This window comes from Halichoerus grypus, chromosome 1 (genome assembly GCF_964656455.1).
Source record: "Halichoerus grypus chromosome 1, mHalGry1.hap1.1, whole genome shotgun sequence".
NCBI classification, from domain to species: domain Eukaryota; kingdom Metazoa; phylum Chordata; class Mammalia; order Carnivora; family Phocidae; genus Halichoerus; species Halichoerus grypus.
Window position 1 is genome coordinate 93574620 of NC_135712.1, and position 26296 is coordinate 93600915.

At 35.5% G+C, this 26296-nt stretch overlaps 1 protein-coding gene across 1 annotated transcript; it reads right to left on the reverse strand.

Annotated features, from left to right (window-relative positions):
• Positions 1–399: 399 nt before the first annotated feature.
• SEC62 (SEC62 preprotein translocation factor) lies at positions 400–25434 on the reverse strand. The gene is made up of 8 exons (XM_036118340.2): positions 25281–25434; positions 17455–17563; positions 16123–16228; positions 11478–11682; positions 11143–11235; positions 8709–8769; positions 6109–6228; positions 400–2308 (listed from the first exon to the last, which is right to left on the reverse strand). The coding sequence occupies exons 1-8, from the start codon at positions 25314–25316 to the stop codon at positions 1839–1841; spliced, it is 1200 nt and encodes a 399-aa protein (XP_035974233.1). The 5' UTR covers positions 25317–25434; the 3' UTR covers positions 400–1838.
• Positions 25435–26296: the final 862 nt, after the last annotated feature.

The following is a 26296-nucleotide window of genomic DNA, read 5'->3' on the forward strand; positions in this document are numbered from 1 at the left end:
TGACTTTCTTGCCATGCTCCAGATGTCTTTAAGACTAGACATACTACATATATTATAAGAGCTTTAGGATAAATATTGAGTGCCTGGGTATTATCATAGTAGTAAAAGTTAAGTCATTTTTTTATTTTTGAAAAAACAATTTTGGTACCATTACCATACCCCAAAATAGGTATTAGTGCTACTGGTGATTAAGAAGCTCAGAAGCTATAATTATGCATACTCTTACTGTGGAAGTAAGCAGTAGAGCTCTGAAAATGTGAGGGGGAAAACACCCAGGCACTTAAATCAACGAACATTTGCTAGGAGGAAACTTTTAAAATGACTGTTTGCAGCCTTGACAGAGTTGCATTAACATCAAATAGCCATATTTCTGTCCACTTACAAGGAATACTATAAAGAAGCAGTCAAGCCATGTTTAATAAAAGGTGTCAGTATACAGAAAATGTCTTTTTTCACAATTAGAAAAATTTAACATCTTTAGTCAAACACTAGATGGTAAACAGCCTAAAGAAAAAAAAAGACCTACCCATAACACCTATTTCAACTACAAAGCAAAATGCTCTGTGACTGAAGGAAAATAATTTAATATTCATTATCATTTTATAAGAGTAGAAGTCCAAGGAATGATATTATGCTCATAGGTAAACACAAGATTTTTCCAAAAGATTTGTAACTAAGGTATGCAAGACATAAAATCAAACTGCAAAACTAGTTCAAAGCAATTAGAGTCCAATGGTTCTCTTATGTTTTCTTTTATGTTCTTTATTTTAAATTGATATTTTAGAACAGTAAATTATCTTTCATAGCAGTGCCTCCTGGTCTGATAATATTGTACCTCCTTTCTGAATGTAGAGATTTAAGATAAATCAAAATGAACATTAAGGCATACAAACAGCTACTTTAAGTCTGCTCTTATTTAATAAGGATCTTTTTAACTCATATTCAAATACATGGAATGTTGGCACAAAACTGAAGCTGCTGTAGAAAGATCACAGATGTTCTGTGGGTTATTGAAACTTCCATTTCTCTAAAAACATACCCTTACATGGTCTTAATTTTACAAATTTAAGTGTTGAGAAAATGTCTAAATAATAAGTAACAATTAAAATAAAATGTTTATTTGTAAATTATGTACAGAATACATTTTACTTTACGACAAGGAAATGGGAAGAAGAGCCATCGCCTTCCAACCAATGCTGTTTTGCTTTCTCTGTTGGAGATGACTATCTTTCTCTGAGTCAGATGTACAAATCAGTTTGGATTTCCTAAGTTGGAAAAGGAGAATTTGTAGCTAAACTAAAAGTGCTGCTGTATTACTAGTTGGCTTGTTTCCACAAAATGCTTTTGAACCCTGCTAACTCAGAATCTTAGAAATTTCCTGGTATACTTTTATACTCAACCAAAGCTTAACCATCAAGAACAAGGAGTTTAAGCATTTCATTTTAAAGAAACTGTGAAATGGCTATATAACTATGCATAATCTGAAATGTTGGTGTTTCTTTTTTATCCCTTTTATTTTGATTAATCTAATAGTAAAAAGCCATACAACTATCAAAAATGCCATTAATCTAAATATCATTGTGGAAAATGCATTTTTGATAACTATCAAAACGAATAAGACCTACTTATTGTAAAATTATCAAATAGATACAACTTATAAATGGCTTCAGACTGTACCAATAATAATATTCTATGAAATGAAGGACTGAATATAATTGTTTGGATGTCAAATACATTTCAGCAAATGGATTTAAAGAATGCTACAAATGTGTATATTAGGATGATCAGCCAACATAGAAAATCCAACCTCTTGCACTTTTAGTCCCAAATTAGTCAGGTTATGATTTTTCATGTGAAGATTTAGTTGTTTCTCCATCATTGTCTTCTTCTTCCTCCTCTTCACAATCCCCATCTGTTTGCTGTTCCAGTTCCTCTTTTGTGATCATTTCAAAATCATTCCCATTTCCACTACTGTGTTGGGATCGGTCATCTTCCCTCCTGTCACTGTCTGTGTCTGAATGCCGTTCTCCACCTGAGCCTTCTGTTCCATGATTCCCTGGTCCTACTTTACCCTCCTCATCTTCCTTTTTCTCACTGTCTGACTTTTCCTCACTGTCGGACTTCTGTTGCTTTTTGGTTTCAGATTTCTCATCTTTCTTGAAGTCTGCTTTTGGTCCTTTATATTCATGTGTGTACAGAGGCCTGAAGGAGTCGATGAAGCCCACGTCAGCAGTCAGGTTTGGCAAGAACCAAAAGTGGTGCCTTCCTCCAGTTATGAGCCAAATGATGAGAAACAGAATGCAACGAGCTGTAGGAAAAAAATGTCTCTAACTGAATAATTCAAGCATTGACTCAGATAACGGGGAATATTTAACAAAAAACTGAAAAAACATTCATAAAGTTTATTATTTGCACATTACATGTACCTTGAATATAAACAATTAAATCCTGGCTAGTTTATGGCAGCAACCACAGTATCCTTGGTGCAGAGCATTCTGCTCTGATCCTGAGGGCACACTTTGCTATGTCGTAGATCAATAAGCATAGCCTCAGTTGGACGTTTAAGTATGCATGGGACCATGGTATAAGAAAAAGGAAATAAATGTAGTCAGGGATGAAGGATATTTTAAGAAGCCCTTAAAAGGGAAAAAACAAGGCTGCATCATGACTTTCCTGGACTCTAGGCACTTTTGCCTTTGTCAGGCAATTCCTCCATAAAAAAATATTAAAAATTATACTCTTTATGACCATATTGGTATAAATACAAATATGCATAGGTTCATTACTATATACATGTGTACATATTACTACTTCTGATTTTAAAAGAAATGAAAATACATTTCTACAGGGCCCTAAATATGTCACGGATCCAAGGCATGTGCCTACTCTGCCTGAACGATAAGTCTTCTAAGTAAAATTACATACTTCTGAACATACCTTTCCTGGCTACAATTTTGTTAATTAGTTATCTAATTTCTGCTTATTTAGGGACCATTCCTCTCCTAATATTAGGAAATAATAAAACAGTAGGGCTTGAGGTTACTCTCAAAACTCAAACTCAAAACTATGGTTAGATAATGGAAGAATTTGAGAATTTTAAAGTTTATAGTAATGAGTTTTCACAAACACAAGCCTCAGTATTTCATATAGTTTTCTCTTAATTTACCAATTGTACAGAGCTGTGTGATTTTTCCTGTTTTTGTTTTTTTTTTAAGGTCATAATAATTATGTGAATGTTATGGACAAACAATTATGACAGATTTTGGTTTGTTTTGCTTTTCATTTTCTTTACAATTATATCACCATTTTCATGTCAGGTCTGAAAAAAGCTCAGCTATCTGTGCCTCCTCCATTAGTCTGCTTGGGATAACTAAAAGGAAATGGTTATAATTGCCTTGACTTTTATGAAGTAGTAATTACTATTTTCACAAAGAACATAAATATTCTAAAAGTCTGTACACGTTGATATCTTTTGAGGTACAAAGAGAAAAGGCAAATATGTTTGAAATTATGATTTAAGAATAAATTCCACTGATAAAAAGAAATAATGAATGTTTAAGGAGACCACATGTTTTTTTCTCCAAATAAAATTATGATACTATAATACTCCAAATAAAATTATGACACTATGATAGACGTTGTAGGGTTATAAGACAGATGGTCCATAATTGGAAATCTTGACTCAAGTCCATAATTGGAAATCTTGACTCAAATCCAAAAAAAAAAAAAATACAGAAATGGCACAAACTTAAATTCTCCACATATATAAATTGCGCACAGCAAAATTCCAACAGGTTTTATGTGGCATTAGATTACCAGGGGCAAACATGGAACAATCATGGGAAAACCACTGTGTATGTACTGCCATACTGCTCTTATACTAAAAAGGACACATTTAGAAAACTGTCAAAGGCCTTATACATATTCAAAGGCGCACCAAATATAATTTTGACCAATATATAATATTTCACAGGATAATATAAAATAAATATCTAGTTTATAAGTGGGCTACAGATGAAAACTATTTGAAAGTATATTTGGACATGTATTGCATGGAGCACTGGGTATTATACGCAAACAATGAATCATGGAACACTACATCAAAAACTAATGATGTAATGTATGGTGACTGAACATAACATAATAAAATAAAATTTAAAAAAAAAGAAAGTATATTTGGAATTGCATTTTCTAACATAAACAAAATGTTGGGTTTGTTTTATAGTTTAATTCACAAGATTATTAATCCACAATGCATTTTTAAATTCATAGTATATTTAAAATGAAAAATGATAAAAAACACTACTAAAAAATGGTATTTTTAAAGAGCAAAATGATATAATAACTATAACTTATTGTGAATACTAGTTTAAATAAAAGATAAGTAATTCTATTCAGTAGAGTTAAATCTTCACTGAAGTTTTTCAAAGAGCTTCTAAATTTTCAGGGATTTGAGAACCTGAAGATAACCAGTTTGATCCTATCTAATGTCAGGTCAAAGTTTATAGCTTCTCATTCTTGACGCGGGTAGTATACTACCACTAGTTAGATGCTTCACAATCTTAAATATAATTTCTTGGCCTACAAATGTGCTGTGTTATATGCAGAAGCATCAGGGGATTTCCTCAAGGTGACTAAGTTAGAGGAGGGAAAATATGAAAGGTGGGTGAAGAAAGCTTCACACAGTCAGAGATCACAGAGAGAAAAGGGAGGCCCATAAACATGATAAATTTAATGAAAATACTACATGAGCCACTGGGTCCAGGGATGGTGGCACTAACTCAGGACACCCTGATGTCCAGGGTGAATGGACATGCAGAGGAAAATTGCTTAGGAATAGATGAGTAATGCTTTATAATATAGGATATTATATATCACAGAACCTCAGAATAACATGTGCTCAGCTCGGATAATCAAAGTACGTCCTCTAACAACAGACGTTGGGTCAATACTGTGATGTTGTTTTTTCTTTCTGTACAGGAAGTACTTTCTCATGTCTTGGTGGAAAGTGGATTTGTCATTTGGGGAAAATAATCAGAACTTAGTACCATATGCCAATATAAACTCTACAGGGACCAAAGAATTATATATAGAAGTTTAAAAATCAATATACAACTTTAGATAAGCTGAGAAAAATTCCCATTTCTTTCTCAAAGTAAAAGTTAAATTAGACCTGCTCACCCTATATGGGAAAATCTTCAAAGACTAGGATTTTAAGTAAAATAATATTTGTTGGTTTTTTTCACAGTTTAAGTAACATACTCATTGTAAAAAATACAGACAAGTATAAAGAACAACCTTAAAAGTATTCACAACTATCACCACTATTTATATTTAGGTGTATTTCCTTCTAGTCAAACCCTCCCTGGCATTGAGTATTTCCATTTAAAAAAAAAAACAAAAAAACTTCCTAATTAAACAGGCAAAAAACTACTTCATTATCTTAATTTTATTGTTTGATTACTGGTGATGAGAATTTTTCATGTATTTATTAATCATTTGTTTTTTAATTTCCTCATTTGAAGTGAGTTATTTTTATATTGGTTTGTTTTTAGCTATAAAGACCCTATTCATCCAGAAGTGTAAAAAAACATTACTTATGCTTTGTTTGATTTTTAAAAAACATTTTAAAACCCCTTAATGCATCTAGAATTTATTTTGGTATAGGGGTGCAAAATTTTTCCCCAAATGGCAAATCAATTGTTTAGAATCATTTATTGAATACACACAGAGAACTTAAATATTTAATACAAGTTTCATTTGCCTTAAGTCAATATATAAAAATGCTTTACCTAAAGTATTGCGCCTCATAAATGATCAACCCCTGTAAAAATATTAAAGTCTTTGTGGTGGCTAAACTTTAAAACAGATCTACATGCAGATTAAGAGACATTAAATACTTTTTCTTCACAATAGACCAAATTGAATTAGGTACATATTCTATTTCAAACTCGAGTCAGTTTTGGGATATGACCCAAAAAGTAGGTCCATATACTTCATTTGTCTACATTAGTTTTGCCATTAAGCTTTACTTGAAGCTCCAGACTGCAGTCCCAACTGCTTGGTATCTACCTTACTAAGGTCTAATTTACTGATAACAATACTTACCAACAGCAAGAAGAAGAATGCTGGCTACAAAACAGCCTGCACCCACACTGAGGTAATAAACACCTACTCTCATTTCTGCTGGCCAAAGAGGGAAGAGGGTGGCTGCTATCACTGCAATCACTAGAACGAGAAATGACAAAGTTACACAGATAACTCTGAGATTAAAATTTTAAATGGCGTGGTTGCAATAACAGAGAGTATTTTCCTAGGGGGCACAACTGAAAGGCAAACACACTGAAACATAAAAAACTGCCATTTTTATAGGTAAAAAATGGTAAATTACTAGCCATTTCACATAGTTCAACTTAACATTTTCACTATTGATTTTAGGTTAGGATTTTTTCTAGTACAAATTACATATGGTTAGAAAAAAGTGTCTAAAGGGGCGCCTGGGTGGCTCAGTTGGTTAGGCAACTGCCTTCGGCTCAGGTCATGATCCTGGAGTCCCGGGATCGAGTCCCACGTCGGGCTCCCTGCTCAGCTGGGGGTCTGCTTCTCCCTCTGACCCTTCCCCTCTCATGCTCTCGGTCTCCCTCTCTCTCAGATAAATAAATAAAATCTTAAAAAAAAAAAAAAAAGAAAAAAGTGTCTAAAAATGTGAAATTGATAGCTCCTTAAATGATCAACTGCTACTGTTTTCAAGCAATGTCTGTCTTATTTTTTGAATTATCTGCCTACTGAATAGGGCAGCTTAAAGAAACAATCACCAAACAACACTAACTAAAAAATGATTCCAAAGATCCCTCCCTCAGGGAGGGGTGAGTCTGAGGTGGAGCTTTGACATTTACAGACTGAAAAGCTCAGCAGGTGATTCTGATAGTTTTTTGGTAGTTAGGGAAACTGGATACAAACATCTCCAGTTTTTTTCCAAGTACCATGGGACCACATGGAATAATCAGAATAAATCGGAAGTCTGGTTTTAGGTCTTGAGAGCAACAGAGACCAGGATTCAAATTCTAGTTCTATCATTTTTAAGCTAAGTAACCCTGAGCAAGTTATTTAACCCCTTCAAGGCTAAGTTACTTTATATTTAATATGTGCCTCTTCCTTTTTTAAAGGTCGTGAGGATGAAATGAAACAATGCATGTAAAATATTCAGTGAAGTGACTAGTACATAGTAAGTGATCAACAGTTATTAGCAATTTGGGTAGTATTTAATGGAGTTATTTTGAATGGGATCCTCTGCTATCATATTGATCACGCTTATTATTTGACTATTTTTTTCTACTTGTTAAATACCCTCCTTCCCAGGCTCCCACCTTGAACTTATAGGAATAACACACACCCGTGGTAAGAAAAACAATCCAAAGGTATATAGTGAAGTCTTCATCCAATTATTGGTCTACCCCCAGAGATTACTACTATTATGTTTCTAATTTATACAACCAGAGACTGCCTATGTATAATTAAAACTAGCTACATGGGATATTTTTTCTACAAAAATGAGCTTATATTCTTCTTACATTTATAATTTTTTTCATTTAATCTATTTTAGATATTTTTCCATCAGTATATCCTACCTAATTCTTAAAAGCTGCATGGTATTCTAGTGTGCAGTTGTGCTATAATTTATTTCACCATTCTCCTATGCAGGAACTTGAATTGTTTCCAGTTTTATTCTATTACAGACAACAGTGCAACAAATACCAAAGTACTGTACATTTGTGCAACTGTGATTAGGGTAGTATACATAGGATATTCATAGGATAAATTTCTTGAAGTATAATTGTTAGGTCAAAAGGTATAGACATTTAAAATTTAAAAGATAATTGCTAATTACCCTATATAGTCTGAGGGACTTGGATTAGAATATGTGTCAATGAGGGGCGCCTGGGTGGCTCAGTTGGTTAGGCGGCTGCCTTTGGCTCGGGTCATGATCCCAGGGTACTGGAGCTGCATGGAGCCCTGCCTAGAGCCCCGCATGGGGGCTCCCTGCTCCCTGGGGACCTGGGGAGTCTGTTTCTTGCTCTCCCTCTACCCACCCCCCTACCCTGGTCAAGTGCATGAGCTCTCTCTCAAATAAATAAAATCTTAAAAAAAAAAAAAAGAATAATGTGTCAATGAACATTTTTGAATACTTTGTATAACTGTATTAAGAACAGTCATGGGATAAATTCCTAGAAGCACCACAGCTGCTTAGTGTCTGTGCATTGAAAATCTGTGTCTGTGCATTGAAAATCTGAAAGACATCACCAAAATGTTCTCCTTAAAACTAAAACAATGGACATACAATCAACTGTTGGAGAGTGTTGGTTTTTGTTAAATGTTGGACCTTCACTAAGACTCGGTGCTATGAAACTTTGTAATCCTCTTAATCATGGTTGCTTTAATGTATATTTATTATGTGTGATTACGTTTTGTTCATGATTATTGATCACTGTATTTTTTTTTCTGTGGGCTACCTTTACTATTTTTCTACGGGGTTGTTAATCTCTTAATGTTTGCTTTCATGTCTTGTAACTATTTTCCTCAGCTTATCATTTATCTTCTGACTTTATTTAAAGTATACCTCTTTTAAAATAACTATTTTATGTTGAATATTTTTCTTTATGGCTTTTGTATTTTTATTTTCCTTTCTAAATTTTAGAGACTGTACTTACCAAGAATTAATCCCATGACAAACGTTTTAAAGTGAACTGGGTCATAGATCCACACAAATACCTAGAAAAATCAAGAAACCCCAGTGCTTAAGGTTACATTAGAAAGTTAAGCTTAATTCTATATCCTCTACTACAGTTGCTTTCAACTTCTTAACATATAAGAACTACTTCCTAAGGTAAACAAATTCCCAAGACCCTTCCTTCAGTAGTAGGGTTTCTTTAGGTATTCATTTAGTTAGAAAATTATTTTCAAAATTATAACTTCTGTAATACACTTAAGTAAATTTCCACATACTTACATGAACTTAACAATTTGTTCATGTGTGCCAACCATTACTTATTCTCAACCCAAAGACGAGCAACTGTACAACTTTTTGTCCCTAATGTAATGGTACAGTTGTATAAGTAGAAGCAGTCTGGGCTAAGAGCACAGTTAAGATAGATCCAGCCAGGCCCTATTACAGATCCAGCAGCAATCAACTCTACCTTGTTGACTCGATCAATGAAATGCAAAGAATCATTAATGAAGTTCATGCTTACTGAACATAAAGATTCTATGACTACCTGCAATAATTACATTGCCTACTCCCTTGGGGAGGGTCTGTAGCCTGTAAGTTGGGAACCACTGCTTTAAAGCTTGATTTACTTTTACACGAGAGAAGTTTACTTCATTTAGAACAATCAGAACTCTGCTCAATCCCCATCTAAAACTCCTAGTTTTATCTTAGTTTCTATAAATATCAGTACTCTTCCATTTCCTGATTTTATTTTGACCAGAGTTCTTTGTTATTGTCTTTTTGACTTGGTTCTACTTCTAACACAGGGGATTCCACTCCTCTTTTTTAACTGCACATTTCCCCTGGAAATCAGATCCACAGACCTCACTTCTGCCAGTTAGCATTCTAAAAACCAAGATTTTAAAGACATTTCCCAGCTTTAAAAGTTTGAAAGCATGTTGCTTTCTACAGAATAAAATATAGTCTTTTCAAGAATGCAAGCACCCCTGCTTTTGCTCAGGCTGTTTCCTTCACCTAATAGATCTGTAACTCCTTCCCAGTGTACCTGGTAATCTGCCAGTCGTCCTTCAAAGCTCAGCTCAAGTGTTCAAGGTCTCCAGACTCTCCTTATCCTGTCTTGATTAAACTTAATATTCTTAATTGATGTTCTCAAATCATAACACTCACCACACTGTGATACAGTAATGTGTAAAAGCTTGTATCTTTGCTAGAGTATAAAGCACTTCCAAGAAAAGAATTTATCTTATTTATCATGCTATTCCGAGCACCTATAAAAATGTCTTTGCATACAGCTAATGCTTGATGTTTAACTGAAGGTATTTGACCTTTCACATTAGGGAAGACCTGTGGTCTTCTATTACAGTGGTTCTTAACCAGGGGTTCACATCAGAATCACCCTGGAACATATTATACAACAGACACACACACACACACCCTTAGATTCCGTACTATAGATTCTCATACAAGTATGTCTGGAATGAGCCAAGAGCACATATCTTCTGAAAAGCCTTCCCAGAATTTCAAACTCATAGCTCTAGGAACCACTACTTTATATATACTACTTTTATATTAAGTATAACAGAAAAAATAGGTCTTGAAATCCACAAGAATTCAATGGCCAGTATATAACTAATGTTTTTGTATTGGTTAAATGACTAAGCAATCTTCATGGAAGGCTACCATCACACAAATCTCCCATTACAAAAGAAATAAAAACAATTTCCTTGAGTAAAGCATCAAGTAATGCTGAAAATTTTAGGCCCCTAGTGTGTCTGATTATAAGAGGCACAAAACTGTAGGTGTTCTCCATTAACCCTTCTACCCATTTTTCTTTGATTGTAAAGGAAATACTGCATTTTAGCTGGGCAAATGACCACCAGTATAAAAAGCACATTTCTAAGACTTTACTGCAGGTAGGCCATGACCATGTGACTAGGTTTTGGCCACTGGAATCCACACAGAAATGCAACTGCTAGCTTCCTGGAAGGTGTCCTTAAAGAGGAGGCATGTCCCTCATTCTCCTTTCCTCCTCTGGATGCAGCTATGAGGCTGGCAGTCATTTTGAACCATAAGGTAACCTTTACTAATTGCCTCAAACAGCTCCACCATAGAGCTGCCAGATCTGTACTACTTACCTTCAGACTTCACTGATTAGAGGGAAACAAGCATCTACTTTAAGTCACTGTTATTTCAGATTTCCTATCACTCATAGACAGCTAAACCTAATTCTGACTAATTTTCTTATACATTTTTTGTAATTCTAAATTCAGAGAAATTACTGATTTTTTTTTTTAAAGAGTAGTATCTACATGGTTAGATTTACCAAAAGTACTTCTTTTCTTAGTAAAGTTACCAAAGATAATTCTAAAAACTCCTATGGAAAACTGGATTTCTATTTATAAGCTAGATACTCTCACCTCATTTCCATCCAGAAAAACTTGATCATCATGTGGCTCAAGTTTGAATTTTTTCTTAGTTTCCTTCTTTTTGGGAGTTCCTGGAGTTTCCTCCTATTAAAACACAAGTTAGACAGAAGAAAAAAACACTTACAAAAAGCAAAAAACAGTAAGACATTCACAAAGTCAAAAAAAGTTTCACTTTTGAGACACAGAGATAAAAATTCTAAACCATGGTATTTATAAGAACCCTAATATAGTTATCTTTTAAGTGCTTGTTGCACAGCATTTCAAAAGTGCTCATATGCCAGTGATCATATGCACGTAATAATTTATTTTTACTTAAATGTAATCACCTTTTTGGGTTCTTCCTTTTCGCCATCTTTTTTTTTTTCTTTTTCTTTTTTCGTCTTTTCATCCTTTAGATTTTCTTTCCTGCTCTTTTTATCTTCTTCTTTTCCACTTTCGGCCTTTCCTTTCTCTTTTTCTTTTTTTATGTCTTTATCATACTTCATTTTCATTACTTTTAGTGCCCGGTGAAAAAACTGCTTCTTTAAAAGCCTATGGAAAAAATGGTATGACATTCCGTTCCTTACCAACTATACAGATAACAGACTGAAAAGAAAAAAACACCAAACCCAAATAAAATGAGCAAAGACTACATTGGTAACTCACAAAAGAAATTACAACCAGTAAATCAATGGAAAAATAGTCAACTCCACCTCTAAAAAAAAAAAAAAAAACCCTGTATTGCCAATGTGATTATATAAAATTTTTGTCAACCTAATTTTCATCATTTTTCAACTATATAATTTAGATATAACAGATTATAGGCTTGGAATTATCCTTATGAAACTTTTCTCTGAATTCATAAGAGTAAATCAAGATTCTGTTTTATTTAATGTTAAGTCTCAAATTCAAGAGCAGACATAAGAAAGGGGAAATTCAACAGTTTAAGAAATGTTAGCAGATTAAAAATGTGCCCATGATTTGACTGACCTAAATCATGTCTTCAGCTGTCTTTCTTGATGTTCCCTCACTTCCTTCAAGTCTTCCCTCAAATGTTACCTTCTCAACTAGCCCTATCCTGTTTAAAATTACAAACCCACCCCAGCCCTCCCTCTTGTTTCCTCTTATCCTATCCATAGCATTTATCTTCTAACTTAACATACAATTTATGTCTGTCTGCCCCCTTCACTAGACTATAAACTACTTAGGAGATCTTTGCTTTATTCATTTCTTTATCTGATAAACTTAGAAGACCCAAAATTAAGTCAATCTAGGTGGTAGTTCCTTTCTAACCTCATAATCCTACTCAAGAAACTGGGTTGCCCTTACCTTTGTTACCTAAAAGCCATCCTTTCAAATCTTATGTTCCAATTTCAGAGTTCTTGGTTTGTTCCTTCATTCCTTCCTTGATAATGTACAACTACCCAAACACAACCTATAAGCTAGGTCTTATTGCCACTATTTGTGCCTGTTGACTACCCACCTTTCTACCTCCACTAATACCTGCTCCAACACATCATACCACTTGTTAAGTTTATGCTTCCTTCCAGCCCAGTGACCACTTATTTCTGGTCATTATGCTGTGCCCTCTGAGGCATCTGTGTTTTCAACTGCCTGGTTGGGCTTTATTCTGCTACCCAATTAGGTCCACCCCATGAACATCTCCACAAAACTAACTTTTAGGTCTTCTCATTTGGACTTCTACTTGTTCAGAAGATCTATATAGCATAAAATTGTGCAACTGTCTGAAATGTCCCAAAGACTCTACCATTAATACCTATTAACCCAGGTGCAACTGACCCTTGAACAACACAGGTTTGAACCACGCACATCTATTTACATGTGGTTTGTTTTTTGATAGATACAGTATGCACTGTAAATGCATTTCTCTTTCCCATGATTTCCTTTTTTTTTTTTTTTTTTTAAGTATTTATTTGACAGAGAGAGACAAAGCAAGAGAAGGAACACAAGCAGGGGGAGTGGGAGAGGGAGAAGCAGGCTTCCCGCTGAGCAGGGAGCCTGATGTGGGACTCGATCCCAGGACCCCGGGATCATGACCTGAGGAAGGCAGATGCTTAACCGACTGAGCCACCCAGGTGCCCCCCATGTTTTCCTTAATAACATTTTCTCTTCTCTAGCTTACTTTATTGTAAGAATACAGCATATAAGACATGTAACATACAAAATATGTGTTAGTCAACTGTTTGTGTTATCAGTAAGGCTTCCGGTCAACAGTAGACTATTAGTAGTTAAGTTCTGGAGGAGTTGAAAATATGGATTTTTGACTGTGTGGGGGTTGACATGTTCAAGGGTCAACTGTAGACTATTAACCAGTCAAACTGGTGTTGAAAAGTTCACATTCAGGTACATGAGTTCAAATACCATGTCTACCACTTAACTAACTGTGTGGGTTTGGGTAAATTACTTAATTTTAGTAAAATTTCTAAAATGGGGTATCTACCTCACAGGGGTTTCTAGGACTAAATGAGAAGCACACAGATTGTTTATAGCATGGTGCCTGGAATATATGTACTCAAAGTTAGCATTATTATTGCTATAGCAAAATCTTAATTTTGTTTAATAGTTATGGAACACACACACACACAAACACACACACACTTTGGTTTCATATTATTACATTACAGCATCAATCTATTCAGTAATAAGTAAAATTATTGACTTATTCCTTGGTAGGTCTTTAGAGAATGCCTAATTCAATTCACTCTATGGCTGGAAAAGTGAGATGATATTTACTATTATAATAAAATCAGTGTCTCCATTTATTTAACACATCATATAGTACAAATCACTCAACAAAGCTCTCTTACATTTTCACAGAACTACTTCCTTCTCCCAGTATGTTCTGTCCCCTTTGCCAGGATTGACTGTCCTTTCTCCCATTGTTTCCTAAGTAATTACCTATTTATGTTTCAAAATTTGATTAAACATTTTCCCTGTGAAGCCATTCTTGAAGTTTTCTCATCCCTGTCCTCTTTACAGAACGCAATGCACTGTAATTAGTCATAACTCTTCTCTAATAGGCTAGAATATGTACTTTGGAGATGGGGACCAAGTCACAGTCATCTTTGTATTCTTGGGGCTTGGAATACAATAGATATTTGACAAATTTAAATGGATTGTTAAAAGCATCTTGTACAAAATTATTAAATTGCTTATATTTTTCCTCACCTCTTACTTTTTTTTTTCAGGTTTTATAAACATTTATTGAAGCCAGACATGTGTTTAAGACTTTCACCTATGTGGCAATGGTGAAGTTTTATTAAGTGGTATATGAATGAGAGTGAGAAGGACATTACTGGACTAGTGGGTTGGAGATGCAAAGTCACATGGAGTTAGAATGGTGCTAGATCAAAGGTTCATACTCAAATCAGGCCATTAAGAGGCACAGAGCATATTAGGAAAGGCTGCTTTGTACCATCCTACACCTTCCTGTTCTCTTTTGTTTTTCTTCAGACTCCCTCAAGTCCACTTATCAGCTTCATAAAATGAGACTAGACAAATGTCCCTTCCTGGTTTTGTTTGTAGTCAGGCTGGAACCCATGAGGGCTGGCCATGCTTGTTATCAGAAGTGGCTCTGAAGAATTTAGGTGGTTATGCTTCTCTATTTTAGTGCAGAAAGGACACAAACAACCTGACATGAATGGGAATAACATATACAATGAAAAGTGAGTGTATCTCTAGGTCTTTAGGGCTTTTCATAGAACATGGTATGAAGGTTCCTAAAATGACAAGAGAGTGGGTTAATACTGGCTGCTCTGTCTGGGTTCACAGATTTAATATTCAAATAGTATTCACAGACGAATCCTTCATCTTAGTTTTTGTTTCATTAAATGCATCCTCGTTTTGTTGGAGGAGACAGTATACCACAGTGGTTAAGAGCATGGACTATGGAGTTTGAGTGCTGGATTTAGAATTCTGGCTCTACCACTTACTAGCTGTGTGACCTTGGGTAAATTACCTAACTTCTCTGTTTTTGCATGTATAGCATCTCTTAATTTTCACACCATATATACAAAATAAATCTACTTTGAGGCAGGCAGGAAATTTGCACTTTGGAGTTCTACATAAATGGCTGTAGAGAAAAATGCCAGTTATACCACTGTTAGCTCATTCCTGCCCCACCAGTGAAACTTCCATTGTTTTTGAAAGGTCCAATAGTGACTTTAGTTTTTGGCAATTAAGAATTTTAAGAAATATTTGATAATTCTTTAACTTCACAGTTTTAAAACCAGGTTGTGAAACAGTGGTTTTTAAATGGGTCTCATCTGACTGATACTTTAAATGCCATTAAACAATACATTAGTAAATACTTTGTGTATCTCACTACCAAGGCTATAAAATAATTTGAAATGTTAAATTCCTACTGATTATAAACTTCAGTTTTGATGTTTCCCAAAGTACCAATTATGAAAAACATGGACCTGTACTGAACTATCGATACTTCACCACCGAATCAAGAAAAGGCAGATGTTGTAGTTGCCTTGATTTTACCAGGAAAACATGAGCAATCACTGAACAAAATAAGGAAGGGTACCTGACTAATAACCCCGTGCAGGCACAAAAATAACCAACCAACCAACCAACCAACCAACCGAGGGATAACAGGTCTATTAAGAATTCCTGCCAAAGTTCTGGAAAAGACTCCCTAGCCATTTGCCCTAGAAAAGAATTTTTTGGTTACTTTTGGCACTGGTATATGATTTTTATTGCTGATCTTTCAGTTCAGTCAGCCTGGCAAATGTACAAACATAATAGAACACAAATTAAAATTATGAAAATATCATATCTAACACCAAATAAATGCCATTTCCAGAGGTACTGAAAAAATCCAGGTTGCATGTAAAAGTTCTATTTGAGCTATGCTGTAATATCACTAGATTTAATAATAAAAATGGGTAAGGAGCTTCTGGACTATGGCAAGTATTTTGATATTACTACTTATGTTATCCGTCACTAAGAAATAAACACTACCTGTTGCAGTAGTCAACCACAGACTCCCTTGTTGTAAATAAAGCTTCCTCTCCTTTCTTGGCCTTTGCCCACTTTGAATCCAAAAGGCAATCCACTGCTTTTGAAGCTGAAGAAGAAATTTGTCATTTTAAATTTAGTATACATGGGAATTTATGTCTGTCTAAATAATAATTTATAAGACAAATATCAACATTCTGGCATCAGAAAATAAAACCAAATCCAGAGGAAAATGAGTTGGACATGATCACGATAAATAAACAGTTCCTCAAAACCTCAATTTATGAAACAAAGCAATAAGGGTCTTTTTAAAGTAATGCTGGGAAATAACTGACATTCAAAAATATTAAGTAAAATGTTATGGGAAAATGTTCTAAACAAAAACATTTAAAATAAATATAAGTATCACTCTTAATCAAATAATCACAATTAAATGTAGGCTAAACAAACCAAAAATCTTCCTCTCCCATGGTAATGGAAATTCTGTTATCAAGCTTTACTGTTACCCACTGAGAAATAAGCTCTGTGAAAAATCTACTGCTACCACCAGAAGAAGCTAAATATATTAGATCGGAAGAGAATAGCATTTATTTTTATTTTTAATGAACATCAAAATCATTAATCGTAACACTAAAGAAAGGGAAGATAACAAAATTTCTTCTTTGTAATGGCAATTCAATCTTAATCAATGAGACAGGCAAACTCAACCATTTAGTGGTTAGTGGCTGAGTTATGGGGCTATACTGTAGATGACATTAGCTTATAGTCATGTTCTTTGGATTATGTGAAGAACCAAAGCTCCCACATTAGTTCCAACAGACTTGTTTCACGCTGAATTCTACTCCAGAGTTTTAAAGAAAGATTATTTTCAAGTACATATACTATCTGAACAAAAGGTAGTATTAATACTGAAAATAAATCTTATTTTTAAAATTTGCAACAAATGGTATTACAAAGCACTTTCTTTTATTTATTTATTTTTTTTAAGAGGGAGAGAGCAGGGGAGGGTCAGAGGGAGAGGGACAGAATCTTAAGCAGGCTCCATGCCCAGTGAGGAGCCTGTGTAGGGCTCGATCTCACAACCCTGAGATCATGAACTGAGCTCAATCAGGAGTTGGACAGTTAACTGACTGAGCCACCCAGGTGCCCCTTTTATCTTTTGCTATTGACATTTCCAATCATAAAAGGAAAGAAGAGAATAATCAATTGTCATATGCCCATCACCCAGCTTCATCAAGCATACTTGGAAAGCACTTTTAAAACATCTACAAAACTGAAATTTAATTATCTTCATAAAATATGTACACTAGTATCATTTTACTGATATAATCCTACCAATAAAATAATCAACTCGGTGCCCCATCATATTGGTGGACTTTGTTGGACAGTTGAATCGAAGATACTTGGCTACAGCCTTCTCTTCTTTAGATGGTTCACCAACTTCCTGCAAAATAAGAATATTTAATATAATGATTTACTTCACAAATTCACGCACTGAATTTACAGATGTGTTTGGCAAATCTTTTAAAGTGAAGTATAAGCCTTTCTTTCAAGCTTTCTATGGAGCAGACCTCGTAATGTATACAAAAGACAGAATAGAGATTTTTAAAATTACACGTTTTTTAAAATACATGTTGATAGGGTCAAAACCTGCCTCTTTGCCTCAGCTACAAGGCATTTATTTATTTTGAGTTGTTTTTCCAGTATGGTAACTACTTTGTACTACACCTTCACTCTTGCCTGATCTCTTTATAAGCCACAAAGCAATAATTTAAAAGATTAAGAGGTTGCCAATAGTGAGTGCCCAAATGTCAAAGTAAGTAGAAACAGGTGCCATAAATAAATATTAAATAATAGTCAAAGCTATGAACCCTGAACAATGGACAAAAGACTGTAGGAGGAATTCTCAGATTAACCAAAGAGAGCTGACTCAGTGTGGGAGCCATAAGACTATTTGAGACTCTTTTCTCACCTTGTCTTTCTTTTCTTCCCTAGTAGGGGTGAAGCAAAAATAAAAATGCAATAAACAGATAAATTATAATCTAATTTAACTCATTAATGGAAGTACACAGAGTTTGGAAAGGCTGCTTTAATCCTTCCCTGTTTGCTTTCTTCCATTCCTTTCTCCAAATTTTCTATTACTTTCTTCATTGTTTATCATTTCCTATCTTCTTTTTATTTCCTTACATTCTGAACTACTCCTTTAAGTTGACAATTCCTCCTGTGTACTTATTCTCACCACCCATATACTGAAGAAAATGAAGGCAGTCTACATTTGTATACATCTTCAACTTGTATAAGTTGTCTTATTGCTATAAGCTACTGTAACAAAAGTACTGTCTTTAATTTCATGTTTAAGCATGATACATACTCAAGCACTATTTCCAGCAATGTATTACCTAAATGTGAATGATTTCAGGAAGGTCTGTTTCTTAACTAAACGAAGTGCCAAATATTAGTAAAGAATTATCTGCCAAGAATCTAGGATGCTGAAAACAATTAATGCTACTAAAGACAGTTATGTTTTAGACAAGACATTCTAATAACACAAAATAGAAAAAATGATCTACTCAAATCATCTGTCTTTATGTCAGTTTTCCTACAAATTTTAGGTAAGTCTGAATTCAGTTATGTTTGATGAAAATGAGGAAACAAAAAACCAAGCTTCCAGCTTCAATTTTATCCTGAAAAGGAATAATTTGTTGAAGTGCAAGCCTGTGCTTTGGTTGTTAAATCACCTGGTAGCTACTTCTCCTATTTCTTCCTCTGCATTTTCCAACTCCTCTACTTCCAATTGCCCAATTAATAGTGCATGATTCTTATACTCTGCTAGTAACCCATTTGGGGGTTATATGTGACAATAAAAATTAAAAGCTCAAACCATTCAATCCAAATGAAGACTACAGTAAAAACCAAATATCTGTGTGAATAAAAAGCCTTTAATTTTATATAAAAAATATGTATCACAGAAAAATAAAATCTTAAAAATTTACAAATTCAAAATTAACACTATTAACAAAATTAATTAACAAAATATAACACTCCAAGTTCACTAACAGCTACAAGGTTCATAATGATTTGGAGCTTAGCCACAAAATATACTTTCTGACAAACTAAACGGTGAAAAGTCTGTATTTCAATTTTTGAAATCACACTAAAATATATTAATATGTATTAATATCATATGTTAAATGGTAGTATTTAATTGTGCTTGTATAATACAATGCATTTCTAGGAGGCTCATCTATTAGTAAATAATATCCCATATATTCATGGTACAGCCAAAAAAGTAATACTATAAATAGTTGAAAATAATGCGATACTATAAATTAGCTTATGGAAACAATTCTATTTTATAATCACACCCACATATGCTCAATTTTTTTCTCATTTGATACATCTGTTGTCAAGTTTTATGTAATTAATAAGTTGTTACTGGGATATGCTTGATTGAAAATGACCATGTGACATAAGTCTAAATAAACATAGATTGTTCAAATACATACTTACTGTGTGTATACCTTAGAATACCTCTGGGTGTTTCAGTTAATACCAAAATTTGTAAGGTGTGATACCTATACTCTATTACAACTATCCAAAATAGCAATTGTTATTTTCCAGAAACATATATTTTCCAAGCACATCAACTTTATATGTGACAAGTTTATACTCATACTAGCACTCAAACTATTTACTAAAGAGAGGTATAAATGTACTAATCTAATGATTTTTTGACAGAGGCATCACATGTAAAATCTGATTATAAGGATACATAAGAAATGCAAAAGTTCATTCTATTATTATACAGTAGGGAATCTGATTCTACATGAATCCACAACACTTTTAAACCTCATTTTAACAATTAACTTCAAGTTCACCAAAGTCTTCAAACAACCTCAAGATAGACTCAAGTAATCTATTTTTATTCCTTTCCCCTCCTTGGTAAAGGTACTACTAAATAACAATGAACAGAAGAGACCCAGAAAACATGGACTTAGATAATCTTTCCCAAGTAGACACAGTTACTTATACATTGATACTTTTTTAAAGTATCAGTAACTTCCTTTGAAAATGATAAGAAATGTAATGAAGTCTATCAAGATATTGGTATAACAGAACTGATAACCTTCCTTGATCCTTAATAAGTTTCTATTTTCTTTTGTGAATTATGAAATGTTCATTATATCACATGTAAGTTATACATATTGTAGAATGCCTTTAGGTGAAAAGTATAGAATTTGTGCCATCTGCTGGGGCTCTGAAGACAGAAAGAAAGATTGCTATAAAAGACTACCAAGAGGGGCACCTGGGTGGCTCAGTCGGTTAAGCGTCTGCCTTCAGCTCAGGTCATGATCCCAGGGTCCTGGGATCGAGCCCCGCATCGGGCTCCCTGCTCAGCGGGAAGCCTGCTTCTCCCTCTCCCACTCCCCCTGCTTGTGTTCCCTCTCTTGCCGTGTCTCTGTGAAAGAAATAAATAAAATCTTTAAAAAAAAAAAAAAACTACCAAGAGAACATGACCGTGGGAAGCTGGTTAGATAGAAGATCTTGCCATGGAGTCTTCACTCTCACTGCTCCCCTGCTGCAGCCTAAAGAGTATAAAACAGTCTTATCCTCTTCCTGTTTATACATTAGACTATAGTACTTCCCTTCTTTGTTCCCTTTTGATGTGAACAAATCTTCAGAATATTTTCATAACTTTTCTAGAAACCTTCTAACAAGAAGTGAAGGCCTTTGGGAATAGCATCAACCACTAATAAAGAGAAGCCAGCTCATCAACCCTCAAATGAAAAGAACTTCATAGCTCAATCAGTGAGCTCAAATGTCTTAGAAAGAGAAAGCAAAGAAAGAGCCAATAGGTTTTGAGGCTGGACTGCCATCTTTGCACCCAAATACCAAAATGCTGGCTATCGCAACTCACAATCCAAAATTATATAAGTTGAAAGTTTGGTTAGAACATTCTTTTTAAGTTCCTTAACAAGTACTATTTTTACTTTAGATCAAGATGCAAATACAATAATGAAATAGGGGTGTTACCATTTTTAACTATATATTATTTTAGCCAGTACCTATGATAACCTTTTTGAGAAAAAATATTAGATAAAGAGTCAATAAGGGGTGCCTGGGTGGCTCAGTTGGTTAAGCGACTGCCTTCAGCTCAGGTCATGATCCTGGAGTCCCAGGATCAAGTCCCGCATCGGGCTCCCTGCTCGGCAGGGAGTCTGCTTCTCCCTCTGACCCTCCCCCCTCTCATGCTTTCTCTCTCTCAAATAAATAAATAAAATCTTAAAAAAAAAAAAAAAAAAAAGAGTCAATAAGCCAGTCTTCAATCTTACAGAATTTTTTAAATTGCTATATTCAATAGAAATAAGCTTGGTTATTTGTCAAGTGAAGGAAGCAAAAAAGAAAAAGATTAGTTCACAAATCATAAATTTGTATCTTCATACAAGCAGTATAAAATATTTGTGAAATGCAAATAGATTAACAGAGTAAAATCTGAAAGTTGGAGGGGACCTTAGATAAATCATTTGCTTAAAGTCACACAGCATATTACTAATAAAGCTTTTCAAGAGTCTCTGTATCTTGACTATGACAGTGCCCTTCTGTAAATACCCCACTGTTTCACTCCTATTGCAAGCCCTTCATTAAGCCTCTGGGGGAGTTTTCAGACTTAGGACTGGCTTCTTGGGTTCCTTCTATTTTCTTCAGAATGTCTGAGAGAGTCAGATTGTATGGTCACAGACTTTCTCTTTCCTTCCCTTTTCTGAAATTAAGCATCAAGGCCCAGGATATGTCAGGGTTTTACTGCCAGGCAGACAGATGGGTGCAATAAAATTAACTGAGATGAAGATTATAAAAGTTCTAAGAATTAGTAAGCCATTTAAATGTCCCAAAACTCAACTGAATACACGTAAGCAGAATACTAAATGGGATGTTTCTCTCTTTAGCAGGGACAAGTTATGTTAAAACTTTATGTTATATAATTTAATATAAAAATTTTAGGATTAAAGCATTTCGGAACAATTTATTTTTATTTTATCACTGGGGAGGTGGAAAGAACACTCAATTGGGAATTAGAAGACTTGGTCTAAGTCTGGTTTTACTACCTTGACGAGTGACCCTGGATCAAATCACATAACCTCACTGAACCTTAGTTTATCTATAAAATGATGGTGACATATTAGATCAATAAGTTTTACACCTAGCAAACTTTTAGATATTGGTCCTAAAAACAGCTTAAAGGACCATGAGGTATGGGATGATGGTAGTGGGGTACTGAGGTGACAAGGCTTTGGGCCCATCATCCTGCTTTTACATAAGAACTGCATTTGTGCAAAAGGATTCCAAACAAATTCTATTATCTGAAAATCCTTCTCAACTCTAATATTTCATGATACCAGCATTCCAAACCAGTAAGCACTTTGTTAGCCAACAAGCACATACTGTATATTCTTAAAAACTTACACAATTCATTTCTTAAATCTTAAAATTATTTATTTTCAAATGGTCCATTAATTTGATTGACATCATTCTCATTTGAGAATCTCAATCATTAAAATTTCCTATTATAACGTTAATAAACATGTAGCACACTTCCAGTTTTCAGTGATCAGTAAAGTGAATCCAAGAAGAAAATGTGACAAAATAGTCCCCTTCCTTCCAACTTTGATGGGATATCAGAATCTGAAATTATGTAACACTAGAAAAAGCAAATAAATTAGCTACTTTTCCAAACCCTGAAATTGTATCAATCATTTCTCCCAATGTACAAATTACAATTCAAGGTCACTTGAACCTATTAAACATAAAAATCTTTTCTAAACATGAAACATCAAGTAACAAACAACAGGAAATTCAGTTGATATTACAGACCTTTTTGCCCAAAAGTCTTACAATAGAATCTCTTCTGTAACTTAAACTCTGAACTTTGTCATTACATTTGATCTTTTTGTCTAAAGCGATGCCAATATTATAGTTTCTGATTTGGGGCGGGGTGGGTGAAGAGAAACCCAAGGATGTTATATTTTACATTTTTATTAATTTGCTAAACACTGCATAGTAGTACTCCAAGTAGCACTCTCAAGATCTCCACAACATTCTAGCGCAGCTATGTATAAACTTCCAGGATGGAAAAAAATAAATGTTATATATTTTCATTTAGCAATATGTCAAGCTGATTTTTAACAATAAGATCCTCACGTATTTATCTGATCCTCAAATAAACAATATTAGGTAAATAGCTATACTTTATGGAACTCACAACCTAATGGTTTATTTACTGGATAGCTGTTAATCTTTCTTCAGCGTATCAGAGTGGTTAACAAAAACCAAAACAAACTATCCTAAATCCTTCCTCCTTTTGGAGAAGGGAAAGGAAGGAGTTATATGCCAAACACTCTTTTACTAACTTCTACAACCTTTAATAACAAATTACTGACTCACCTATTTTTCACAATAACTCTACAACCCTTTTTTGAGGTACATATCCTTTTTTAAAATTTGTAAATTGAAGTAACTTGCCCAAAGTTACACAACTAATAATTAGTCAAACTAGGGTACAAACAGGCAGTCTGGCCCAAGTTTTAGCTCCCTGCCACTGCCACTACCACACAGTTTCTTCATCTACCTTACTGTTTAATATAAGATCAAAACTGAAAAAAGAGCAGCTATTCAAAAGTGAGTAAGGATCACCTTTACAACAATGTTAAACGAAAGTTGAAATATACAAATAATGTCTATTAAAGAGTATAACATGTACTATATGCATAAATTTAAGTAATTACAAATCTAACCAACAACTTCAATACAAATTCTAATGAAAGTATTATATATCCACACCCAACCAATAATCCTAAATTCTGAAACTAGGAATAGTATAATTAGAAACTTCTTCCATAATAACCTTAAACCCTGGTTTGATGACCTGTTGGAACTTGGGGGAATTTGCCCCTTTTGACTGTCTTCTGTACTCTGTTAGGAACTACATTCTTACTTCCGCTCAGTTCCAAAATTCCAAATTTACTTATCACTGGCATCTTTTTTTCTTAGTACTTCACAGTTTTCCGGAGATTTTTAACGTGCATGGCTCAAATCACCTGTATAGGCCAATTAAGTGACAAAGTTTTTTTTTTTTTTTAATGGAGGAATAAAACACTAAATAGAAAAAGTCATTCTAAGCAATGAAATACTAAGAAACAGAAAGTAAGTGTAACAATTTGTGATTAGTATATTAACAAATTACAACATTTTATCAATTTATGATGACATATGAAGGTTTCTAGGCAGATAAAATAAGACAACTGACTAATAAAAAACATCCTGAGTCTAAGATGTTCCACTATTTAATCCTCTTGGCAAAAAGCTAGAACAACAGGGGGAAAACTGCAGGGAAGAAATGCACAGATAACATATATGTGGAACAAGGGAGGGATGTTATGTAGGTTATGAGGCTAACACACTAGCATGTGAAAGGTTTCTGCATGACCAGGTCGCTGCAGTACCAACGAGGTTGTGTTTATTTACACTGTATCGCCTGAAAGAGCCGGAAAGCTTCGACTGGGCTATTAAGTTAATAACATTGAAGAGAAAGGAGGGTATACGCAACTGAACATCTGGATAGGCAGACCGTCGGCCGGGCCCCGGGGCAGCTGACCGAACCCAGATTACTCCCTCTCCTACGTTCCTCCTATTTATTTGCGCACAAAGAACCGGCTGCTTTAGGTCAACCAGTCCTCCATCTCCTTCTACCCTAATTACCATGGCCTTAATTTCGGGATAACTAAGGCGAGAGAATGAGGCAGAAAAGGGAGGGGAGGAGCCCGGGGAGGTCGGTGTCTGAGCTCGGGAGGAGGCCGACCTCTCAGCGCAGGCCTGCGCCGGAGCAGTCACAGAAACCCTACGCTGGCAGCCGCGCCTCCGCGGCCGACTCCAAGCGGCGCCTTTTGCTTTCCGCCGCTGCCCCACCACGTCCGCCTCGCTCTCCTCCGTCGCCAACACCGCCCCCCCCCCGGCCCCTCACAACGACGCAGCCCGCACCCGGAGACCTCGCAGCGGAACCCCAGCTCGTGTCGCCCTCGGTTTCGCTCGCCCTTCCAGGGGCTTCCCTCGCTTCTCCTACTGCCGAGCGCCCTGAAGTCCCCTACCCCAGGGCTCGCCTTTACTACCTGGATCCGCTTCTTGTGTCGCCTGCGTTCCGCCATGTTGGCCGCTCCGCCCGGTTCCCTCTGACGTGGAGCGAGGAGGGGGGCGGTGGAAACCTCGCGAGAGCGCGCGTGGGCCCGTTATGTAATCTGGCGGCTGGCGCCCGGCGCCGGGCGCCCAGGGAGGGGGAAGGCCGGCGAGAGGCTGGGTCCGCCGGGCGGGTCTTGTTGGCTTCTTCTTTCTCCTCTTCACTCCTTTTGTTGCAGGAACTGGAAATCTCTGGGACCAAGAAGGGAATTGAGAAGTGGTTCAGAGAACAGGAGGGCTGGAGAGTCCTTGGTTCTCAGACCCGACTGAGAATCTGAATCACCTGGGAAGTTACTAAGATACAGATTCCCGGGCCCCACACCTCTCAGGGTCTACGTTTGGGGTGGGACCTTTCACAGAGAGATTTACTAAGGGCTACGGAATTCCGGACGTCTCTGTGGCAATTCCTATCTTTTCAACGAGTTCTGACCCACCAACGAGACTTGACCCATGTGTAAATTCTTTTAAACCCATTTAAGAGATGGGAAAACAACTGAGGGGCAGAGAGATGAACTGATTTACCTAAGTCTCCACAGTTGGTAGACCGGCGGAGCCGAGACCTAAACCAATTTTCTTTTTTCCATACAAAGTACGGGGTAGTAGGGCTCATCTTAAAGTTTGGATTCTCCATTCCATTTTCTACCTTGTTTCTCGAAACTCACCTTTAGAATCCGAGAGTCAGAATTTAGGGAAGTACAAGCAACTAGTAAGGTAAGTGGGAGAAAGAGTCTAAGAAGTTGGGAGTGAAGAAGACGGCAGGCTACTTAGTCTGGTGAATTACTCTTACTACTCCAACTATTATTATTTTAGAGATTCTCAGTCATGCTTACAGCTTAATTTCAAAATATATTGCATGAATTTTATTTCTGTCTTCTGGATATTTCCACTGAATGTCCAATTAAAAGACCATTTCCCCAACAAAACCTGCCCCTTTGGCTGTATTTTAAATCTC